General features: G+C 36.3%; 1 protein-coding gene across 1 annotated transcript in view; it reads left to right on the forward strand.

Annotated features, from left to right (window-relative positions):
• The window catches only part of ZBBX (zinc finger B-box domain containing), a 146407-nt gene extending 127875 nt beyond the window's left edge, over positions 1–18532 (forward strand). Inside the window, 6 exon segments of the mRNA XM_055124803.1 lie at positions 2061–2194; positions 7680–7740; positions 13153–13186; positions 13188–13451; positions 16656–16806; positions 18384–18532. Coding sequence (XP_054980778.1) covers positions 2061–2194; positions 7680–7740; positions 13153–13186; positions 13188–13451; positions 16656–16806; positions 18384–18532 — 793 coding nt within the window.
• The last annotated feature ends 2200 nt before the right edge of the window (positions 18533–20732 follow it).

Below are 20732 nucleotides of genomic sequence, written 5' to 3' on the forward strand. Positions count from 1 at the left end.
TAATATGTAAATTAGTTCTTTTTGTGAAGCAAGATGGTTTTTATTGAAATTTATTTAGAAAGATGTGAGGGGAGAGAAAGGGAAAAGTTACATGTTCAAGAGAAAACACAGGCTTGAAAAGTGAGCCTAATATCTAAGTTATTTGATACAGATGCTTCTGACTCTAAGAATTGTTATTTGACATAATTGATCAAATAAGCTACATTTTATATGAACTTTATATTTTTGTCTAAAGGTGATGTTTGGGATTTTGTTACTTCAGATTGATATAAAACCAAAATAAAAATAGCTGGTTATATATTAGTGTTTAGGTTGATAAATGCAAAGAGCTTCCAAGCAATATATTACTTCCTGGGAAAATTTTAGTATGCAATAAATAAATGAAAAAGTAATTGTAATAGTTCATTTCTAAAGCATTTTGATAAAATTTTATCATTTCCAAATGATTTATAGCACTAAGCCTTGGTTACTACATTAAAAATTAATCTAAGTTTTTTTTTGCCGAAAATTTAGCTTAGAATATAAGGTATTTCATATATAGACTATTGTAATGGATAGACTTAAGTTTTATCAAGTAGCCTCTATACAAAATTATTTATATTTTCAAATCAACATAGGCCCTTTGTAAGCATTTTGGAATACATTGGGTCTAAGTGACACAATTGGACCTGAAAAGCTACTTGTTTGGATACCGATACAGGTATCTAGTATAAAGTGCACTTTATACTAGATAAACTCTGATTCCCGGACAAAACGTTATCATAATCACTTCTATATCTCCAGAGAAGTAAAATTACATGCATATTTTCTATATGTATTTAACTCCACATACTGTCATGGACTGGAGCGATAGCACTGTGGGCAGGGCGTTTGCCTTGTACGACGCGGCTGACCCGGGTTTGATTCCTTTGCCCCTCTTGGAGAGCCCGGCAAGCTACTGAGAGTATCTTGCCTGCACGGCAGAGCCTGGCAAGCTACCTGTGTTGTATTTTATATGCCAAAAACAGTCACAACAAGTTTCACAATGGAGATGTTACTGGTGCCCGCTTGAGCAAATCGTTGAGCGACGGGATGACAGTGACAGTGATAGTGATACAATGTCATAGAGCACATTAAAAGTTGGTCATGATTTGACAATAATTTTGCAAAATAGTTTTGTAGGTACCAATAGCTTTTTTTCTAAGAAGAATCATACAATGACGATTTTGAGGAAGTTTTTTTTGAGAGGAGGTAAGAAGAGAAGCCACACCCAGCCATGCCGAGGGGTTAACTTTAGTTATCCCCTTTTGGTTATTAAATAATTGTAATATTATCCACTCAATAGTACTGGTGGGGGGGTACTTAACAGTACTGGTGGGGGGGTACTTAGAAGACTAAAAGAGTGTGGAGGACAGAATCTAGCATGGACGAGAGCAAGGCAAGCACCTTTCCTGCTGTGTTATCTCTCTGGCTTAAGTGATCATCTTTTCTAAGAATCATAAGTCATCCAAGAAGATATTTTTGGTTAAACATAATTCAGGGCTATTTTATAATAACACTGTAGAATTAATACAAATATGTGGCATTTTAAATGTATTAAATTTATAGAAACTATTTAAATTATAAAAATGTACATAATTATCATCATTAGCATGGGAACATAAATATCACACACAACATATTAGTTTACGGTTGATTGGTGTATTATGTATAATGTATAATGTTTGATGACACTGGTTTCAATTATTTATTCATGCGCTAAATAAAATAAGAACCAAACTTATTTCCAAATGTTTTGAAAAGGATTTTTCCAGTTGAAATCTGCAATTGAATTTGATTTGGCCCAATTACCTTGTTCTTTTAAATCCATGACATAATTTGGTTACCTGTCATATATAATATGTTTACAGTAAGGTTAAAACAAATTTTACATAGATTTAAATAACCATATGCCCTTAAAGTTTTATTATGTTTATTTTGTTAAGTTGAGATTTTTAACTTTCCTTTCCAAATATGATTTATTTACTTAACGTTATTTATTTAACATAATTTAATCCATTGTTTTCCTCTCAATTTGAAAGTTATACATTTCATGATTCTAGGAATACGTTTCTACATGAAAATGACATTCTCTTCAGACATATTTTCGTAAAAACAGACCTCTTACATCTTCATCTGAGCAGCAGATTTTCTTATTGCAAAGATTACCCAAAAGGTAATTTTTCCTTGTTGTATAATATTACTAATAACAAATATTGATAATTTAACAAACCAATAGCTATAGAACTATACTAGAGCCACATATATACTTTCTACTTTAGAAAATTGATTTAAAAATAAATAAATTTCTTGAAAACACTCCTTTTGTCTATAATAGTATTTGTATCAAGAAGTAAAATAAGCCAATCCAGGTCTCTGAATATTATGGTGGATGAAGCTAACATTTAAAAGACAGTATTGGGCAATTTTTTAGTGATATAAATATTATCGATACTAAGTTTCAATACCTTGTTTTAATTATATTTCAAAGCAATTCAAATTTTATATAAAGTTTAACACATTTAATATAACTAGAATAAAACAAATCTTCATGTTCTTATAGTTGTATGTTTATTAGTATTAGCTCCTTTAGTATTAGTATTAGCTCCTTAAGATCAGCATAATTGGAATTCTATATGCAAACATCTGGCTCCAATTTCCAAGTAGTGCGATCATGAAAGACAGTCACAGAAAAACAGCTTCATCTGGAGTGTCATATGTGTTTCCACTTCTGTCTTAAGTCACATTCTGACCTTGAAAGTTATCACTAATTTTCTTAGACCTAATTCTCATAAAGTAAAATGTAAAAAAGTAGATCATTTCCAATATTAATTTCAAATGCTGTATTCTATACACTTAATAATTATGTAATCTATATAGTGGATATTGAGTTTGAAAGGTACTACAGAGCATTATTTTAAATAATTAGTTGTAAAATTGGTGATCACCTTTTGATTTGTTTGCAGATGATAAATAACTGGTTTGTGGTAATCCTGCTGTCTTGCCATTTTAAACTGCTAAGACACAAAATCATTATGGCCAACAATAGACTGTTGCATCATCCAGAGTGTCAGAGCTCATATAAAGATTTTTAAAATTAAAAACATAAAATTATTCAGATTTTGAAAGAATAGTTTACCTAAAACTCATAATTTTAATACTTTACTTAAGTCTGGTTGATTATCATTGAACTATGGCAATTTGACATTGAATAGGGTTTCCTTAAGCATTACTGTATTTACTGATTTTTATATCTTTACCCTATATTAAGAGGTTACATGCTTCTGGAACTTTGTTTTATATAGTTTCTGGATCTTGGCCGTTGATGGGATTACATGACACTGGGGGCAGTTTCTGGGTGTGACTGCCAAGCTACTGGAAAATGGGGGGTCTGGGTGGAGGAGTCCCGATCAGAGCAGGCTTGGAGATCTCGGCTCTGGGTCTGGGTTCCGCATGCCTGGGTTTCTCTGCCAGTTCCTTCATGCGTGAGGCTTGTCCAAGTATGTGGAGAGTGGCCTTGGGCATGGCTGTGGCTGGGTTCCGGAGGTTTTTGACTGCTGGGGATCTATATTTAATTTTATTAAATTACACTCTCCATCCCTCTCAGAGAGTTCTGCAAGCTCCCGAGAGTATCCTGCCCACACAGAAGAGCCTGGCAAGCTCCCCATGGTGCATTCGATATGCCAAATACTGTAACAATAACAGGTCTCATTACCCTGACTCTGAAAGAGTTTCCAATCATTGGGGAAGATTATTAGGGAGAGGCTGCTAAAATCTCAGGTGTGGGACAAATGGAGATGTTACTGCCGCCCGCTTTAGCAAATCAATGAACAGTGATACAGTGATACAGTGATACCCAATGTTATTTATACCTTCCAATATCAGTCCAATATTCCAATGTTATTTATGCTATTGAAGAAACTTAATTCTTTAATGTGCTGATTGTTTTACTTAAATTTATTCTAATTAATGAAATCAAAACATAAAGCAAACGAACCAGAGGACTGTGCATGTTAAGGTGCATGCCTTTCTGGCAGTCAACTGCAGCTCAATTCTGAGCACTCGCTGCCAGGAGTGATTCCCTGAGTACAGATTTAGGAATGAGTCCTGATTACTGCCAGATGTGGCTCCCAAACAAAATAAAACACAAACACAGAAGCCTCAATGGACAATAACATTCTTTTTGTCTTTGAGGAAACAGTGACCATAAAGGCTAACATAAATGTTACTTTACAGATAGATAGACAGCGATAGCTAGCTAGCTAGATAGAATCTTTTTTACTTTTAGCTTCACTTAGAAATTAGGAAGTGAATATAGAGAGTTCCATGTACCATATACTACCGATAATCTACAGCTTTTCTTCCAAAAAACTTTCCAGAACAAACTGATACATTGGCAATAATCAACAAACATATGTCAATGTACATCATTTCTTAAAGTCTATAGATTATATTAGAGTTTATATTCCTACACAGTGTGTGAGTTTGGAAAGGTGTATAATTAAATCTATTCACCATTTAAAATAGATTCACTCTACTAAAAATTGTATGTGCACTGTTTTCTATGCTTTACTTTATTCTAGCCACGGCAATCATTGATAATTTTTACCGTTACCTAGTTATGTTTTGCCTGAATGTCATATATTTGGAATCATAAAGTATGAAGTCTTTACAAGCTGGTTTCTCACTTAGGAGTATGCATTTAAATTACCCCCTAAGTTTTTATGCCATTATAGGTACTTTCATCTTATTGTGAATCTGTTACCTGGATGTATCAAAATTTATTTGCACATTCACTTATTTTACAAAATCTTGATTACATCCAATTTTTTTGTAATAATATATTGTATCAAATACCAGTGAAATACTTTTAAATTTTTATTAAAGCACTGTTATTTACAAAGTTATTCGTTGTTGGGTTTTGGACATAATATTGCAGCACCCATCCCACCACCAGTGTCAACTTCCCTCCACTATATTCCCAGGATCCCTCTCATATCCCTCTGCTTCCCCCACTGCCCTACTCCAGTCAGCCCTTTTGACAGTGATAGCTTTTTGATTGGATATAATTTTCTGTCACTTTAGCTAAATATCAAGGAACATGATTGTTACATCATGTACAAATATGTACAAATAAAGTAAACAGACATGTTTACTTTAATGTAGCACTGTAGCACTGTCACTACGTTATTCATCGATTTGCTCAAGTGGGCACCAGTAACATCTCCACTGTGAGACTTGTTGTTACTCTATTTGGCATATCGAATACACCTTGGGTAGCTTGCCAGGCTCTGCTGTGCAGGTAGGATATTCTCAGTAGCTTGCCAGGCTCTCCGAGAGGGATGGAGGAATCAAGCCCAAGTCAGTCGCATGCAAGGTAAACACCCTACGTGCTATGCTATCGCTCCAGTCTCCCAAAATGCCTATAGTATTTTATATTCCCTCTCACTGAAAGTGTCTCTATTCTCCTTAACCTTATCATCATTTGGTAATGTCAATGTTTTGTATGCTTATATTTTAATGCTTATATAGTGACATATGATTTTGTTTTTTTCATTTATAGTTGCATAATGATCTGATGTTGATGTCTCTCCCTGTTTCTATATATTATTTGTACATTTTGCATATGTGTATGTATAAATCACTGTCACTGTCATTCTGTTGTTCATCGATTTGCTCAAGCAGGTGCCGGTAACGTCTCCATTCGTCCCTATAGCATGCTAGTATAGCCTGATGGTGTATTGGGGGCTCTTTCAGGATCAGGGGAATCAAGATCATTGTTGTTACTGTTTTTGGCATATCAAGTATGACAAAGGTAGCTTGCCAGACTCTGCCATGTGGGCAGGATATTCTCAGTAGCTTGCCAGGCTCTCAGAGAGGGATGGAGTCTTTTGGGGTAGCCTCTATCGCCTTTACAGGTGTTCCCAGTCTACCAAATGTAAGCTTTTGGTTGGCAGGCATGTTGTAACCATCTGTACACTGACAAACACTCACCTACCTGCATCTCTGGGCAGTACCTGGGACATCTGCAGCCTCGGGTTGATCTCCTTGAGGTTGATGGAGTGTGCCCGGAGGTTGTTGAGCACCTGGCAGAGCAGGACCATATTGTGGAGGGTCTGTGTCAGATCGAACACTTGCACCAAGTCCCAGGTCACCCAGTGGTTGGCTGACATCACCCCACAGTGGATGCTCGCATTGCAGCTAATGCTGCGACTTGGCCTGGCCAGAGCAGGGCGCGACACTGCGGCCGCTGCCATTGTTTATTGATGCCCCGCTGATGTCATTCTGTCTGAATCTTGCAAAATAGCTGGCAATGTCCAGCAGGAATCACACGTAGAATTCCAGCAGGGATCATGAATAGATTTCCATGCCTGGCATGCTGAGCCATGCGTTGTCTAAGGCGAGATGGTGAGCCAGGTTGGGGAGAGCACAAGGGGTTCAGGCAGCGTGCCATCTTGCCTCCAATCAAATATTGTGTGCTAATTATGGAAAATGAGTAGGGAGTATCTGATAATGCTGTGTCACATGGCCGCTTTCACGGCCATAATATCTATGTCAAAATATCTCTTTCGTCACTAATCAAAAAATACCCTGTGTTTATGTGCTGCTTGTTAGAAAATGCAGCCGAGGAAGAAGAGAGTCCCGGGTGGCTGTCTGGGAGGCTGAAAGATGAAATGAGTTAAGGCGAGTTGGACAGGAAGAGAGAACTGGGCACAGTGCAGGGCAGGCTACTCGGGGGTGGCAGAACGTGTAGCCAGCAGCTCCTCTGCCTGGCAGCCGGCAGCACAGTGCCTGTCGAGGCAGGATGGGGAATGTCCACTCTGCACACGCCCTCTCCAAGCCAGACTTCAGGAGGTAGCTGCTGCAACATTCGTGCGTTTCACCAAGTTTTCTCCATATTGTTTTCGCGTTAGTAAACCTTCTGTTATGCTCTTTGTTTCTCCAAATTTGGGCAATACAACTGCAATGTAACCTTCGCTGGATGGCTTCTCCTGAAGAATGACGGCTCACGGAGGATGTTCTCATTACTTCCATAAGCCGTCCCCTGACACAGCTAGATATGGTGTATTCTTCTTCATCTGAGCAGTAAATCTTACAGAGACGTGCAAGTTCTGTTAGAAACTGTGCCCACCCCCCCACCCCCCGCTTAAATTTTCCGGAAATGTAGCTCAGTGGTAGAGCACATACTTCACATGTATGAGACCCCGGGTTTGATCCCTAGCATCCCTAAGCTGTTTTGCCTCTATGGTTACTTGGTTCATTAGTTGTCAATGTATATATAAATATATGTAACATTTGATGAGTTTCCAAGGCCTTTTGCAAACTTTGAGATGGTTTAAAAAATTAAGTCTTATTTATTCACATTTAATTTTATTATTAGAAAATTTTGTTGTGAAGAGCATGATGCAAATATTTTAAAATGTTAAAAATTATCTGATTTGTACATGTATGCTTATATATGTGTGTGTATGTATACACATGCATTTAAGTTTTAGTTCCTTAAACACTAAAGTAATTTAGTTCCATAAATTACTAGAGTATGTAACATTATTTTTTACTCTGCTCATTCCACATAGAAATGTCTCGGTTGTTTCTTATTGCTGAAATTTAAGTTCTCTAAACATAACTATACTGTCATCATATATATGTTTTGCAAATAGTTTCTCCCAATACATGGCATGGATTTTCATTATTTTGTCAGCAAGAGTTTACTCGTAGAATGTAAGTTTTATTCAGTTCTAGCTTATTAACTATTTTTTCAAGATTTATGCCTTTTGTGATACATCTTAAAAATTATAATCACCCAAATCATGTATTCAGAATAATCTAACATCTTAATTAAGATAGCAACTTAATTTTGAAATTTGGTAGTGCTAATCTTTTTTCCTTAAATATTTTATTGGTCATTCTGAAACTTTTGACTCAAACTATAAATTTTTAATTTAATCTTAATGCACACAATTACTTCCTGCTATTTGTGATTGTATTATAGCTATAGATCAAATTGAGAACAGACATCCTAAAAATGATTGTTTATGAAATCTACTTAGTAATGACTTCACTTCTCTCAATGTATTTTTATTACTTTCTTCATATTTTGTTAGATTTTTATATCTAGGTGTGCAACTTTGGGTGGGCACATATAAATTTTACAGTGGTTTTAACCTTAAAAACAATTTGTTCATTGTGGGTATCACTGTCACTGTCATCCCGTTGCTCATCGATTTGTTTGAGCGGGCACCAGTAACGTCTCTCATTGAGAGACTTATTGTTATTGTTTTTGGCATATCCAATATGCACGGGTAGCTTGCCAGGCTCTGCCAAGAGGGCTTGATACTCTGGGTAGCTTGCCGGGCTCTCTGAGAGGGGCGAAGGAATCGAACTCGGGTAGGCCGCGTGAAAGGCGAACACCCAACCACTGTGCTATCGCTCCAGCCCTGCGATAATCATTTGTTAATTATTAACAAATAATTATAGATTATTTTCAGCTTCCTATGCAGATAATGATTTCATCAAACTCAGATGTATTTCTTTTTTCCCAATTTGTCATTTACTTTCTCTTATTTTACTGCATAAACTAAGTGTTCCAATATAACATTTTTAAGTTAAGGAAACATTTACCTTGTTTCTTTTCTTACTTAAAGGTAAATGTTCTAACTTTTTATCGTTAAAAATTATACTAGTGGGGCATAAGGGTGTTGAAGGATAGTACAACGCATAGGGCACTTGCTTTCACATGTAATATCTGGGATCCCATATGGTCTAGGAGTGAGCCCTGAGCATAGAGCCAGAAGTAAGCCCTGAGCATTGCCAGATGTGGCCCCTAAAACTAAACAAAAGTAGAGTTATGGTTTTTTCGGTATGTAGTTTTTTTCAAGTTGAAGTTCTGCTCTATTTTATCTTTATTTAAGGATAATTTTAGGCCATAGTAGTAATGCTCAGGCATTGGTACTGTGTCCAAGTATGCTTCTACAGTACTCAATGTACCATATGTTTTACCAGATATCAAACCTGGTTTTGTTAAATTATTTCTCTAAATCTCATTATATGAGTCTTATTGTTTCTCTTTTTATCCTGTCGATGCATTAGCATTAGCTTAATTGATTTTTGAATGTTGAACCATAGCATCAAATAGTTATAACTTAATCAATATTCTGATAAATAATTCAAAACTACATCACTCCTGTACTATCTGTATTACACTTTGAATGCTATTAAAAAGCTGTATTGTCACTTTTTCAGCATCAATGAACCCAATTACTGTAATTTTATAATCTTGCAAAAATATTTAAAGGTCAGTTGTATACATTTAGGTATAGAAAATGGCAATAATGAAATTAAATACCAGGCAATAGCTATTTAAGTATAGAATAAATATACAGCACTATTGTGGAAGCTTTATTAAGTTTAATAACTTTTATAAAGTTTTTCTATAAATGCTTTTCTCTTGACATGTTAGTTATTGCATTTCTCAAATTACTTGTGCAACTTAAGAAATTTATAGTAAGTGTTGTTGGAAGTAGAAGTTCTAAATGTTATGTGTAGTTGCTTAGTTATATAAATACTGCAACAAGTAAGTCTGAGGGTTGCAAGGCAAAATTTGTACCTCAGGAGACTATTTTAATCATAGCCTCTACTACTTTACATTTTCAGTTGAAAGAAATAAGATATATATTGGAAAAGGTTTAATGTGTGATCAATTTTAATTGCATTCAGTCTGGATAGTCAAGTGTATTTTACTTTTTATAAATGGAAGTTAAGGTCAGAGCATTAGGACAGTGGGTAGGACTCTTATGTTAATTGCTGCTGGGGGGGGGATTGGATCTCCAGCACCCTCTCGACCCCTACAAAAAGTTACCCCTGAGTGCCGAGCCAGGAATAGGCCCTGAGTACTGCTAGGTATAGCCCCAAAAGAAAACAAAAAAATTTAAAAAGTAGTAAATATAAAGCAATGTGCACAAAATTATCTTTTATATCATATATATGTATATATATACATATATATGTGTGTATATATATATATATTAATCACCGTGAGATACACAGTTACAAAGCTGTTCTTGTTTAGGTTTCAATCATGCAATGTTCCAACACCTATCACTCTACCAGTGTACATTTCCAACCACCAATGTCCTCAATTTCCCTTCCGCCACACCCCTGCCCCCTTGTCCCCCCTGGCAGCCTGCCGTATGACAGGCACTTTATTCTCTCTGTCTCTCCTTTTGAGCATTATGGTTTGCAGTACAGGTACTGAGAGGTTATAATGCTTGTTCCTTTACCTATTTTCAGTATGCAGTTCTTACCCAGAGTTATCATTCTAACTATTACCATTAACATTGTAGTCCCTACTCTATTCCAACACCCTTTCCTTAGCATTTGAGGCAGGCTACTGGCCGTTGATCAATCTGCCTGGCCCCTTTTACTGCCCTTGGATATTGGTCTTATACTGTGTGAAAATAATATTTTTGAAAAACTATTTTCAATGTACAGAGAATATAGACTATTATTTTACAGGTCCGTTTGCATATTATGTTCACCTGGAGAACTGGAAACTTAGGGGGAAAATTCTGTTTCTGATACCTACTGAGTGTCTGATTTAATTGAGTTGGGATCAGGCTCATACACTGCCAACTATTTTAAAGAGTATCTTCAGAAGATTCCATTGTACATTCAGGTTGAAAACCAATGATCTAAAACAAGTGATTTATTTAAAGCAGACTTAATGACTGGGTGACTAATATAATCTTATACATTTTGTAGTTCCCAGAGGCCTGTGTCCCAGCTTAAGTAGTTTTCTGTCCCCTAAATGCTGCTGCTCTTACTGGCAGGTCTCACTTTGGCCCCTTCTTGTCAGAAGGAATATTAATGAAAGAGGTGAGAGGTGGATATAAGGTTCCCTCTTCATTATTCCTGAAAAGTTTCTATTGTAAAACTTGAGTGGGGGAATGAGCAAGAAAGTGGGCAAGGCCATAGAAGGGGGAAAACAGCAAGAAAATTTCAACAGGGCTGAAATAAAAACTGTATTGCAAACCAGAGCTTTTTTGTCCCTTCATTAGTCTAACTTATTAAGTTTTCTATTTATATATAACCTCTGATTATCATATATAGATAATACCATGTTAATCAAAGTTGTTTAGTATATCTTTTAAGAATGAGAACAAACTAAAGAAATATAAGGACCAGGAAGATGGTTTCAAGGGCTGGAGTACATATGTGTCATGAACTTGGCCCAGAGGTCAACGCCAGATTGCTCTAATGTAGGACAACATGGGTTTGTCCTTTTAGCCTTGCCTTAGGGAACATAGTTTACCTTAAAGCAATGTCCTTTCTGTATGAACACAGGAAGACAATATTGTGCTTGTAACTTGGGAGTTGATTGACTCCAATAATATTTACTCCTGGGCATCTGCTTTCTCAACTCAGTTGCCCTCAGTTCCTAGCACCTCAAAAGCAGGGTCCCGACGAGGGACAGGACGGATCCAGGGCAAGAGGTGAGTTATGTGCTACCCTGGCATCGAGATAGGCTAGGCCAAAGCGCCACAATACTCAACTATAAGTTGAGGGCATGATCATGGGCAATGCTATCATGATCCAAAGGTAACGACGAGACTAGGACCCTGCTGGGGTTAGGAAGATTAACCTGGCCTAAGGACTGTGGTCTGGACTGTATAGTGAGATGTCCTCAGGAAGAACCAAACTTTATATCTCTTACTGTGCTCATACAGAATGACATTGCTAGAAATATTAGAAGTAGATTTACTTACTATAACTATTTAAGCAGATTACTAGCTCACACCCTGACACACCCTTGTTTGGAATCACACCCTTGAGAGGATCTCCTTAGAAGAGATTTCCTTAGATGAGATTTTGTTAATCTCCTCAAGAAATGGTCTTACCCTTCTTTGTTGATTTGTTGATGTTAAACCCAATTTTGTGCTACTGCCCTACGTAATTTGCTATATAAACTGAGACTGTGGGGGAGAAAGAGAGACAGAAGAAGAAGACAGGGGGGCCAGATCCACAGAACCAGAGAGAGATAGAGAGCCAGGAGAGAAGCAGAGAGAGAGAGAGAATGAAATAAACTGATCGAGCAATCAGTTTGGCCTTCTTCCTTCTGTCACCTGCCTTTGACTGACAGCACACACAGCGGTTCCGGAGCACCAAACGTGGGTGGTGAGGCAGAGCCGCTCACCCCTCGGTGTGCTTAAGTTTTTAACACTCTAACTTTATTGCAGGGAGCCCACCCCTCAAAAAAATCAAAACATGACAATCAATTGGGACTAACCATCTGTAATTGCTCAAATCTGAATTTTTTCGTTTTTTCCCTGTGAGGAGTGAGGCATCCTTTTGTCTTGCTTTCTATCTGGAGAATCCGGCAGTATCTCTAGGAAATGCATATTCCCTCAATAAGCTATTTGACTTCACAAACACACAAATAAATGTTGGTAAAATTGTGTGTATTGATAAAGAACTTTGGCTTTTTGAATAGATTAATATACTTGTGAAGATTTTAGTCACTTTATAAAATAGTTATGTGCTTTTCAACATCAGGAGCTTTAAATATAGATTTTTAACAACACTGTGTGTAAAAGACTATGGCATGCTGAGGGGCGTTTACACTCGCGGGCTCACCACCCGTGTTCGGTGCTCTGGAACCACTGTGTGTAGACTGGATCGGGATGTCTGTTGGCCAAGGACAGGCGAAGGAAGAACAAGAACCAAACTGGTTGCTGATTAGTTACCATTTATTCAATCTTCCATCTTTTTCATCTCCCGCACTCCCAGCTCTGTCCTCTATCTGGATCTACCGCAGCTCTCTGGATTCTCTTGTCTCTCTCCTCCCTTTTTCTCTCTCCCCTTGCCCTCTAGGAAGACTTAGCAAATGCTTTTTGTCCAAGAGGAAAATATCATGTAGAGTCAAATGACTCCCAGGTTACAAAAGCAAAGCATTTGCCAAGTCTTCCTTGTCCATACAAAAAGCAAATTGCTCTGAATAAACTATGCAAAGGACTCAAGGAGAAGAGAAAAATAATATTTACAAATCAACAGAACACCAAGAAAGAAGCTAAAAATAAACACAGAGGAATGGGAGCACTGTGATGGGAGTAACCCAATAAACCTAAACTATCTGAGGCTACGTTATCCTACAACTGTGTATCCTGATGTTCTTTTTTTCTCCTGCCATTATAAAAATAGAGAAAAATGAGTTATTTGAAAGAAATATTGAAGATAAATGTATAAGTATTATAGAAAACCAGAGTTCTGATGATTCCCACATATTAAATGAGAGAAAGGATTTCTTGCAAGATACATCTTTAACAAAACCTTCTGTAAGAGAGAAACTACCTAAAGATACCAAGGAATCCTTGACCTTTAGTGATATATATGAGAGGCCAAGCTTTGAAGAGTCTAAAACTACAGAGTCACCACTGGTAAGTCTATTATGTTTATTTTATTAAAATTTTACAAGAAACATCATAAGAAATGAATATTGACACAACAAATTCTTAAATGTGACTTCCCAGTGAAGTTACAATGTGCTAACATTAAACAAGGTGGTTTAAAATGACTCAGATGGTCAATAATGTTAATGACTTAGAGGAAAAATTCTAATATGGTAAATTATATGATAGTAAATTTTTCCAAGACAAATAATTCATTAGGACTCATCTCAAATACCATATAAGAATACTATTATTTTCTAAATTAAATTAGCAATTACAAATAATTTTATATATTAAATGTATTTTTTACTGTAAAGCATCTCATTGGTTAACATGATATAAATGTAGATACATAGCACCACTTTCTCTGACTTAATGTCATATAAACTTTGCAAGGTAAACCTTATGACTTTGAGAAATATGGCTAATAAACAAATAGATGTGTTTTGTTATTTTCTTAGAAAAATATTGTTAAAGCAATATTCCATTATTGACACTATTTCATTATTCCACTATTGACAAACTATTGCATTATTGCCAAATAATAAAGCTATGTGGGTTTAAATTCTATATAGTAAAATCATTAGAAAGTCTCATTTAATAACCAGGATTGAGTGAAAATGTTAACATTTTATTAATCATTGGGTTCAGGAGCTCTTTCAAGAAGTGTTCAGGGGACTTTGGAGAAACTTCCAGGAATTCTTAGTCTTCTTGACTGGCAGTTCTGTGCTAGGTCTTCAATCTCTGTGATGCCAGAACTTTTAGAAACATCTTTGTCAATGCTCAAAGACCACCAGGTCTGTGTCCCACAGTGCTTAGGGGATCCAGGACTGCACTTATGTTATTCAGGGGACCATGTGGTGTATGGAATTTACTGGGTGGAGCACACCCTTTTACTATCTCACTGGCTGGTTTATTGATCACTTTTATTCCTTGGACTACTATTACAGAAATAAGTGATTACTTGTATGGCATGAGATAATAATTTATATGTGGTGGTTGAATTACCTCTTTATCATCCCTGATGACTAGACAATTTCGTTCATTCTCCTTTTGTCCTTGTGGAAGCTATTCACTGAGCTGAAACTACTTAGAATCTGTTTCTGTAAAAAAAACTTTAAAGTGGGCAAAAGAGTTTTGGGAGTTGTTCTTTATCTCTATTTTGAGTGTGTTACAGTTTATTTTACACTTAATTTTTACACTTAATTTACACTTAATCTTACACTTAATTTCTTCATGAAGTGGGAGACTGGAATTAAGTGATAAGCAACAGTGGTGAGGTTGGCTCAGTGTCAGACAGACTCTTGCTTTTGGTTTTGAAACTGCCAACATTTGTCTTTGTATGTCCAGTAAAAACCTAAAAAAAACCTTGCCAGCGAGCAAATAAACAGACCCATATTTAACATTGTATCTGCCAAACAGTTTGGATAACTCTTACAAGTTTGCACTTGTCCAATAAAAATATGAGCTCTGTTCAAGCTAAAAAGATTAAGCATATTGGTGATCATTGTCTTAGGAAGCCAGGAAAAATGCCATGCGTAGATTTGAATTTGTCTGTGAAGAAGATGCTTTATTTTGTAATTAATTTTGCTTATATGTCATAATTTATATCATTCATAAATTTTAATAGCTATATTAATCTATCATTGTGATTTATTTCCTTGAAACAAACTGAATTTGTGTTTTAAATCAATCCACTGGTAGCTATTAATGCAAATAGACACTATTAATTGCAGTGTATCAAAAATGATCACTTCTAGATCACTAGTCTGCTTCCTACTAAGACGTAGATATTTAATCCTATATATATCTATCCTTATGATAAAAGAATATTTTAAAATAGAATTGTGAAACTAGTCTACGTGTCAATAAGTAAGATCTATACTCAAATCCTAGATCTAGCAGTTTCTGGCAACATAAATTCAGCGATTATTTAGCACACTTATGCCTGAATTTCCCAACATTTTTCTTCCCCTCCCCTCCCCTCCCTTTCCCTTCCCTTCCCTTCCCTCCCCTCCCCTCCCCTCCCCTCCCCTCCCCTTCCCTTCCCTTCCCTTCCTTTCCCTTCCCTCCCCTCCCCTTCCCTCCCCTCCCCTTCCCTTCCCTCCCCTCCCCTCCCCTTCCCTTCCCTTCCCTTCCCTTCCTTTCCCTTCCCTCCCCTCCCCTTCCCTCCCCTCCCCTTCCCTCCCCTCCCCTTCCCTTCCCTTCCCTTCCCTTCCCTTCCCTTCCCTTCCCTTCCCTTCCCTTCCCTTCCCTTCCCTTCCCTCCCCTCCCCTCCCCTCCCCTCCCCTCCCCTCCCCTCCCCTCCCCTCCCCTCCCCTTCCCTTCCCTTCCTCCCCTCCCCTCCCTTCCCCTTCCCTCACTTCCCCTTCCCCTCCCCCTCCCCTCCCCTTCCCTTCCCTCCCCTTCCCTTCCCTTCCCTTCCCTTCCCTTCCCTTCCCTTCCCTTCCCTTCCCTTCCCTTCCCTTCCCTTCCCTCCCCTTCCCTCCCCTCCCCTCCCCTCCTCTCCCCTCCCCTCCCCTCCCCTTCCCTTCCCTTCCCTTCCTCCCCTCCCCTCCCTTCCCCTTCCCTCACTTCCCCTTCCCCTCCCCCTCCCCTCCCCTCCCCTTCCCTTCCCTTCCCTTCCCTTCCCTTCCCTTCCCTTCCCTTCCCTTCCCTTCCCTTCCCTTCGCTTCCCTTCCCTTCCCTTCTGCCCCCACTTTCCTTTTCCTTCCCTCCTTGCCCCTCCTGTCCTTTCATCTTCTCTGCTTCTCAGTGACTATTTTAACTTGAATTTGTTTATAATTTTGGACAGATCAGATTGGCATTTTAATTTCATCTTTGAAATCATTGTATACATAGGCAAAAGCAGAGCATATGAGAGGTTGTTTTTTCCCAGTAATATACATGCATATAATAAAAAAGGAAAAAAGAAAACTAAGGAATGGAGGGGAAAGAAAATTTCATTTGTTTCCTCAATTTATGTCTGTGTTTTGGATTTCTGAGGACTTTTATCTAATTTCTGTAATTATTTTTACATTGTCAGAATTTACTATGGATAAATGTTGTAATACTTTTCTGTCTCTGTTGTTAGAATGTAAACTACCATGAACAAAATAATTCATGCTAAGGAAATAGTAGGTTACAATGAAAAAAATTGTTTCATTGTGCTGATGAAATAAACTTAATTTTGTTGAATATTTTTTTCCCTAGTTGTTACAAAAACTATACCCCAGAAGTAAGTCTGTGATTGAACATCAAGGAGCTGAAATATTCATTGACTTTGATAAAAATGAAAGACTCAACTTATTTCCTTCTCATAGCTTGGAATACAGCTATTCTAGTACTAGGATTACAACTGCAGGTAAATTCAGACATAAAATAAGATGACCTCAGTATCAAGCTAAGAATTTTCTGAAACAATTTTTTTGAACAGTTTGTTTGCATTTTTAGGAAGTATTGAAAATTCTATGCAACAAATAGTCATTTTTTCTTCTTTGAAATTATTTGAAATTATTAATCCTATGTGAGTTGGCATATATTTATATAATGTAGTGATATATTTACTATCATAATATAATAAAATCACTAATGTGGACTAGAGAGATTATTTTAAAATTATAACTTCATCTTAATAAATTATCAAATGTACATTCTATTAATTGCAAGTATTGTATGATACTTGTAATATACCACTTTTAATAGTATGTTAAATATTTTAAAATTTCGGAATCTGATTTTGGGGGGATATATCTACAATTTCCTAATTTATGTTTATTATTAGGCATTGTAATTTACAGTTGTACATGGTTTGGTTTTAGACATACACTGTTCCATTATCAAGCCCATCATTAGTACACTAGTATCAACTTTCTTTCACTGGTGTCCCCAGCTTCCTACCCGCCTCTCAACCTCCTCCTTGATAGGTATATTTTAAGTTTGGTGATTGTAGTTTGGATATCATGCTTTCAGTGTTGTTGATTCTATGATCTATAGATAGATGATAGATAGATAGATGATAGATGGATGATAGATAGCGAGAGCAAGCGAGAGAGCGAGAGAGCAAGAGAGATAGAGAGAGAGAGAGAGAGCTCTATATTGGTTATACAGGTATGCCACTCCTCTACACCATTGATGCAACCAAGGCCTGGCTTGGTACCTGCCCCCTCCCTCACTTCCCGTCTACCTACTCTTACTCCTTCTTCAATATCTTTTCTTCCCTGTTCCTTTTCATATACACTCTGCTCAAAAATGATGTAGATATCCATCCTTTAACACATTACATCCTCTCCTTTATTAATTCTATATACCACAGACATATAAAAAATAATCCTGTTTGTCCACCTTCTTTTTTTTTTTCTACTTCACTTAACATGATAGCTCTCAATTACATCCAGGTTTCAGGAAATTGTGTGATTTAATTGTTCCTTGGAACAGCACAATATCCAATTGTGTATACATACCACACTTTTGTAGGCCACTTATGTGTCATTAGATGCTTAGGTTGATTCTAATCTTAGGCATTATACTAAATGCTGCTGATAATAATAGTGTGTTTTTTTTTCAATTGAATATTTTTGTATCTTTGGGCAGATAAAAGTTGGATTGCTAGGAACTATGACAGTTCAATTCTTACATATATATTCAAATGTATTTATTCACATAGAAAGTTTCACACTTTATGTTGAATATTACAGAAAATAATTGATTCTATCCAAGTTTATGTGTGTGATATCATTGTAGTTCAATTGGTGTATTTTTATTAATATATAATACAATAATTCTTATATAATTATAAAATAGTGTCATGTTATATATCATAATTTTATAATTAATCAGAATTTATTTTCCACTTATTCAGTGAGAAATAAATTTAATAACATGTATTTATCTTTTTAAAATTTACGTATCATTTTTATTGTTATTTCTATTCCTTTTCAGGAGACAGAAAATGGTTCCCAGACCACAGCATAAGTACATATGCTGATAATGCAGTTGCTTTGGATGCTTTTCAGAGTGCCCAGAGCCCATCATCAAGTAGAACACAGAAGAAGATGAGTGAGATTAACCAGAAGGCTGCAATACCATAGTGATTACTTATGTCATGAGTTTGTTTTTAATCAGTTTACTAAATGCCTGAAAATTACTTTTCCAGTTTCACTATTTAAATTCATCAATTAAGTTAGGTAAATTATTTTATTAAATTTATCTTCCAGTAATTTAACCAAGGGCCTCACACACACAAAATAGGTGTTCTATCACAGAATCATATCTCCAGTTCTTAATTTTAATCATTAAAAATTATTATCTTGGAATTTTCTTTTCAAGTTAAAAACCAAGATTCATTATTACCCCTTTCAAAAACATGAGTTATAAAGGAATGACTTAAATATAAAAGACATAATGAGTTTTCTTTTTTCTTTGCACACACAAAAATCCTAGTTTATTTGGTCAATGTAGGCACCCTAATTAACAATATCATATTTAATTTAAAAAATATTTTATTAATCACTGTGATGTACAGTTACCAACTTATGAACTTTGTGTTTGCATTTCACTCATACAGTGATCGTTTACCCATCCCTCCACCAGTGCCCATTCACCTCCACCAATGATCCCAGTATCCCTCTCACCACCCCCACCCCATTCCCTACCACCCCACCCTACCTCTGTGGCAGGGCATTCCCTTTTGTTCTCTCTCCTTTTGGGTGTTGTAGTTTGCAATAGAGGTATTGAGTGGCATTCATGTTTGATCTATAGTCTATATACCCAGTTTTATAAAATTCAGGAAGCTATACTAGATTTTTCTTGGACCATAAAATGATAGCTATTTATAAAATTTTATGCCAGGTTAATATTATTGCTTGTAGCTGTATTTAAAGCAACTCTTTTCTAGGGGGCCAGACTGATAGCACAGCAGGTAGGGAACTTGCATTGCACATTGCCAACCTGGGTTTTATCAGTGGCATTCTATATGTTCCCCTAGTATGGTCAGGAGACATCTCTGAGCACAGAGACAGGAGCAAGTCCTAAGCATCACCAGGTGTACTCTCCCAAGTAAAAAAAAAAAAAGAATAAAGAAAACCACACCTCTTCTCTAACCTAACCCCAGAATGTGTTAATCTGGGATCTTGATTTCAGTTACTAAGACCATCTCCTAACAAACACATAATTATAAGATTTTTATCAGATACTTTCTGACATGTTGAATGATGATTTTATTGTTTTCCTTTTGAGTATATGCAGAGAACTTTGTTATTACTAAAATCAGAATGACTATTGGGATATGATAATGTGGAAGAAAACATGTTGAACAAGTATGGTATCTTGAGTTTGATTCCTCTTACTGTTTAACCTTATCTTTGATCAAAAGTATTAAACATGGTGGTCTCATAGCACTTCTGGGGTATTCCTGGGGGCCTCTGGAGAACCGTGCATGTTGATTCATCAGGTCTGCATCACTAGACCAAGTGTAACTAGAGTGGCTCTGGCATCTGCTGTTACCTGCTAAGCTAGTTTTGCTTTATTATGAATTTTGCAGGAAGATGTAGTAGGGATCTGATCAATGACAATTCATGTTAGCACTAGGTTGACCTCTAGGGAAAAAGTGTTGCATAAGTCAGATTCCCTGATCTTCAGGAATAAATATTAGTTGTACTAATATGTAATATTTATATGTATGCCTTTCCCTAATTTCTCTTGACTTTAACACCATGTATACCTTGTAACCTATGCATATACAATTACACTGAGAATCTGTGATATATGAAGGTTTTTTAAAAGTAGAAACTACTATTCATTTATAGTGTTTTTGGTCCTCCTTTTAGTTACATATTTTCACAACAAAGGATTACACAAAAGTTTTAGGGTTGCTTCCTAATACTACAATCCAAGGAACTGTTTTATTTCAAGGTTTTTATTGCTAAAACAAATAGACTTGCATATAATGAAAAATGTTTTACTAGGATAAATATTTATAGATAAATATGCATTTAACTATAAATTTTAATAAGTTTAAATCATTGTTTTAGTAACAAAAAATATGGGAACACTAAATTTAGGTCATAAACTGTCAGATGCTAGTGATATAAAATAAGAGAGCTAGCCCTATAGCTTGAGAATTTAAATTTAAATTCCAGTCAGATACTTGTAAATGTCAGAGAGCACATAAACACCTGGAAATCCTTAGTAATCTAAATTTCTACCTCACTTTTAGATTGATTAAAACTGAAATTAGTTCCAGAAATATCAATTTATTCTATCAATAACTCCCTGTTATGCTGATGTATA

The sequence above is a fragment of the Sorex araneus genome, chromosome 2 (assembly GCF_027595985.1).
Source record: "Sorex araneus isolate mSorAra2 chromosome 2, mSorAra2.pri, whole genome shotgun sequence".
Lineage (NCBI taxonomy): Eukaryota > Metazoa > Chordata > Mammalia > Eulipotyphla > Soricidae > Sorex > Sorex araneus.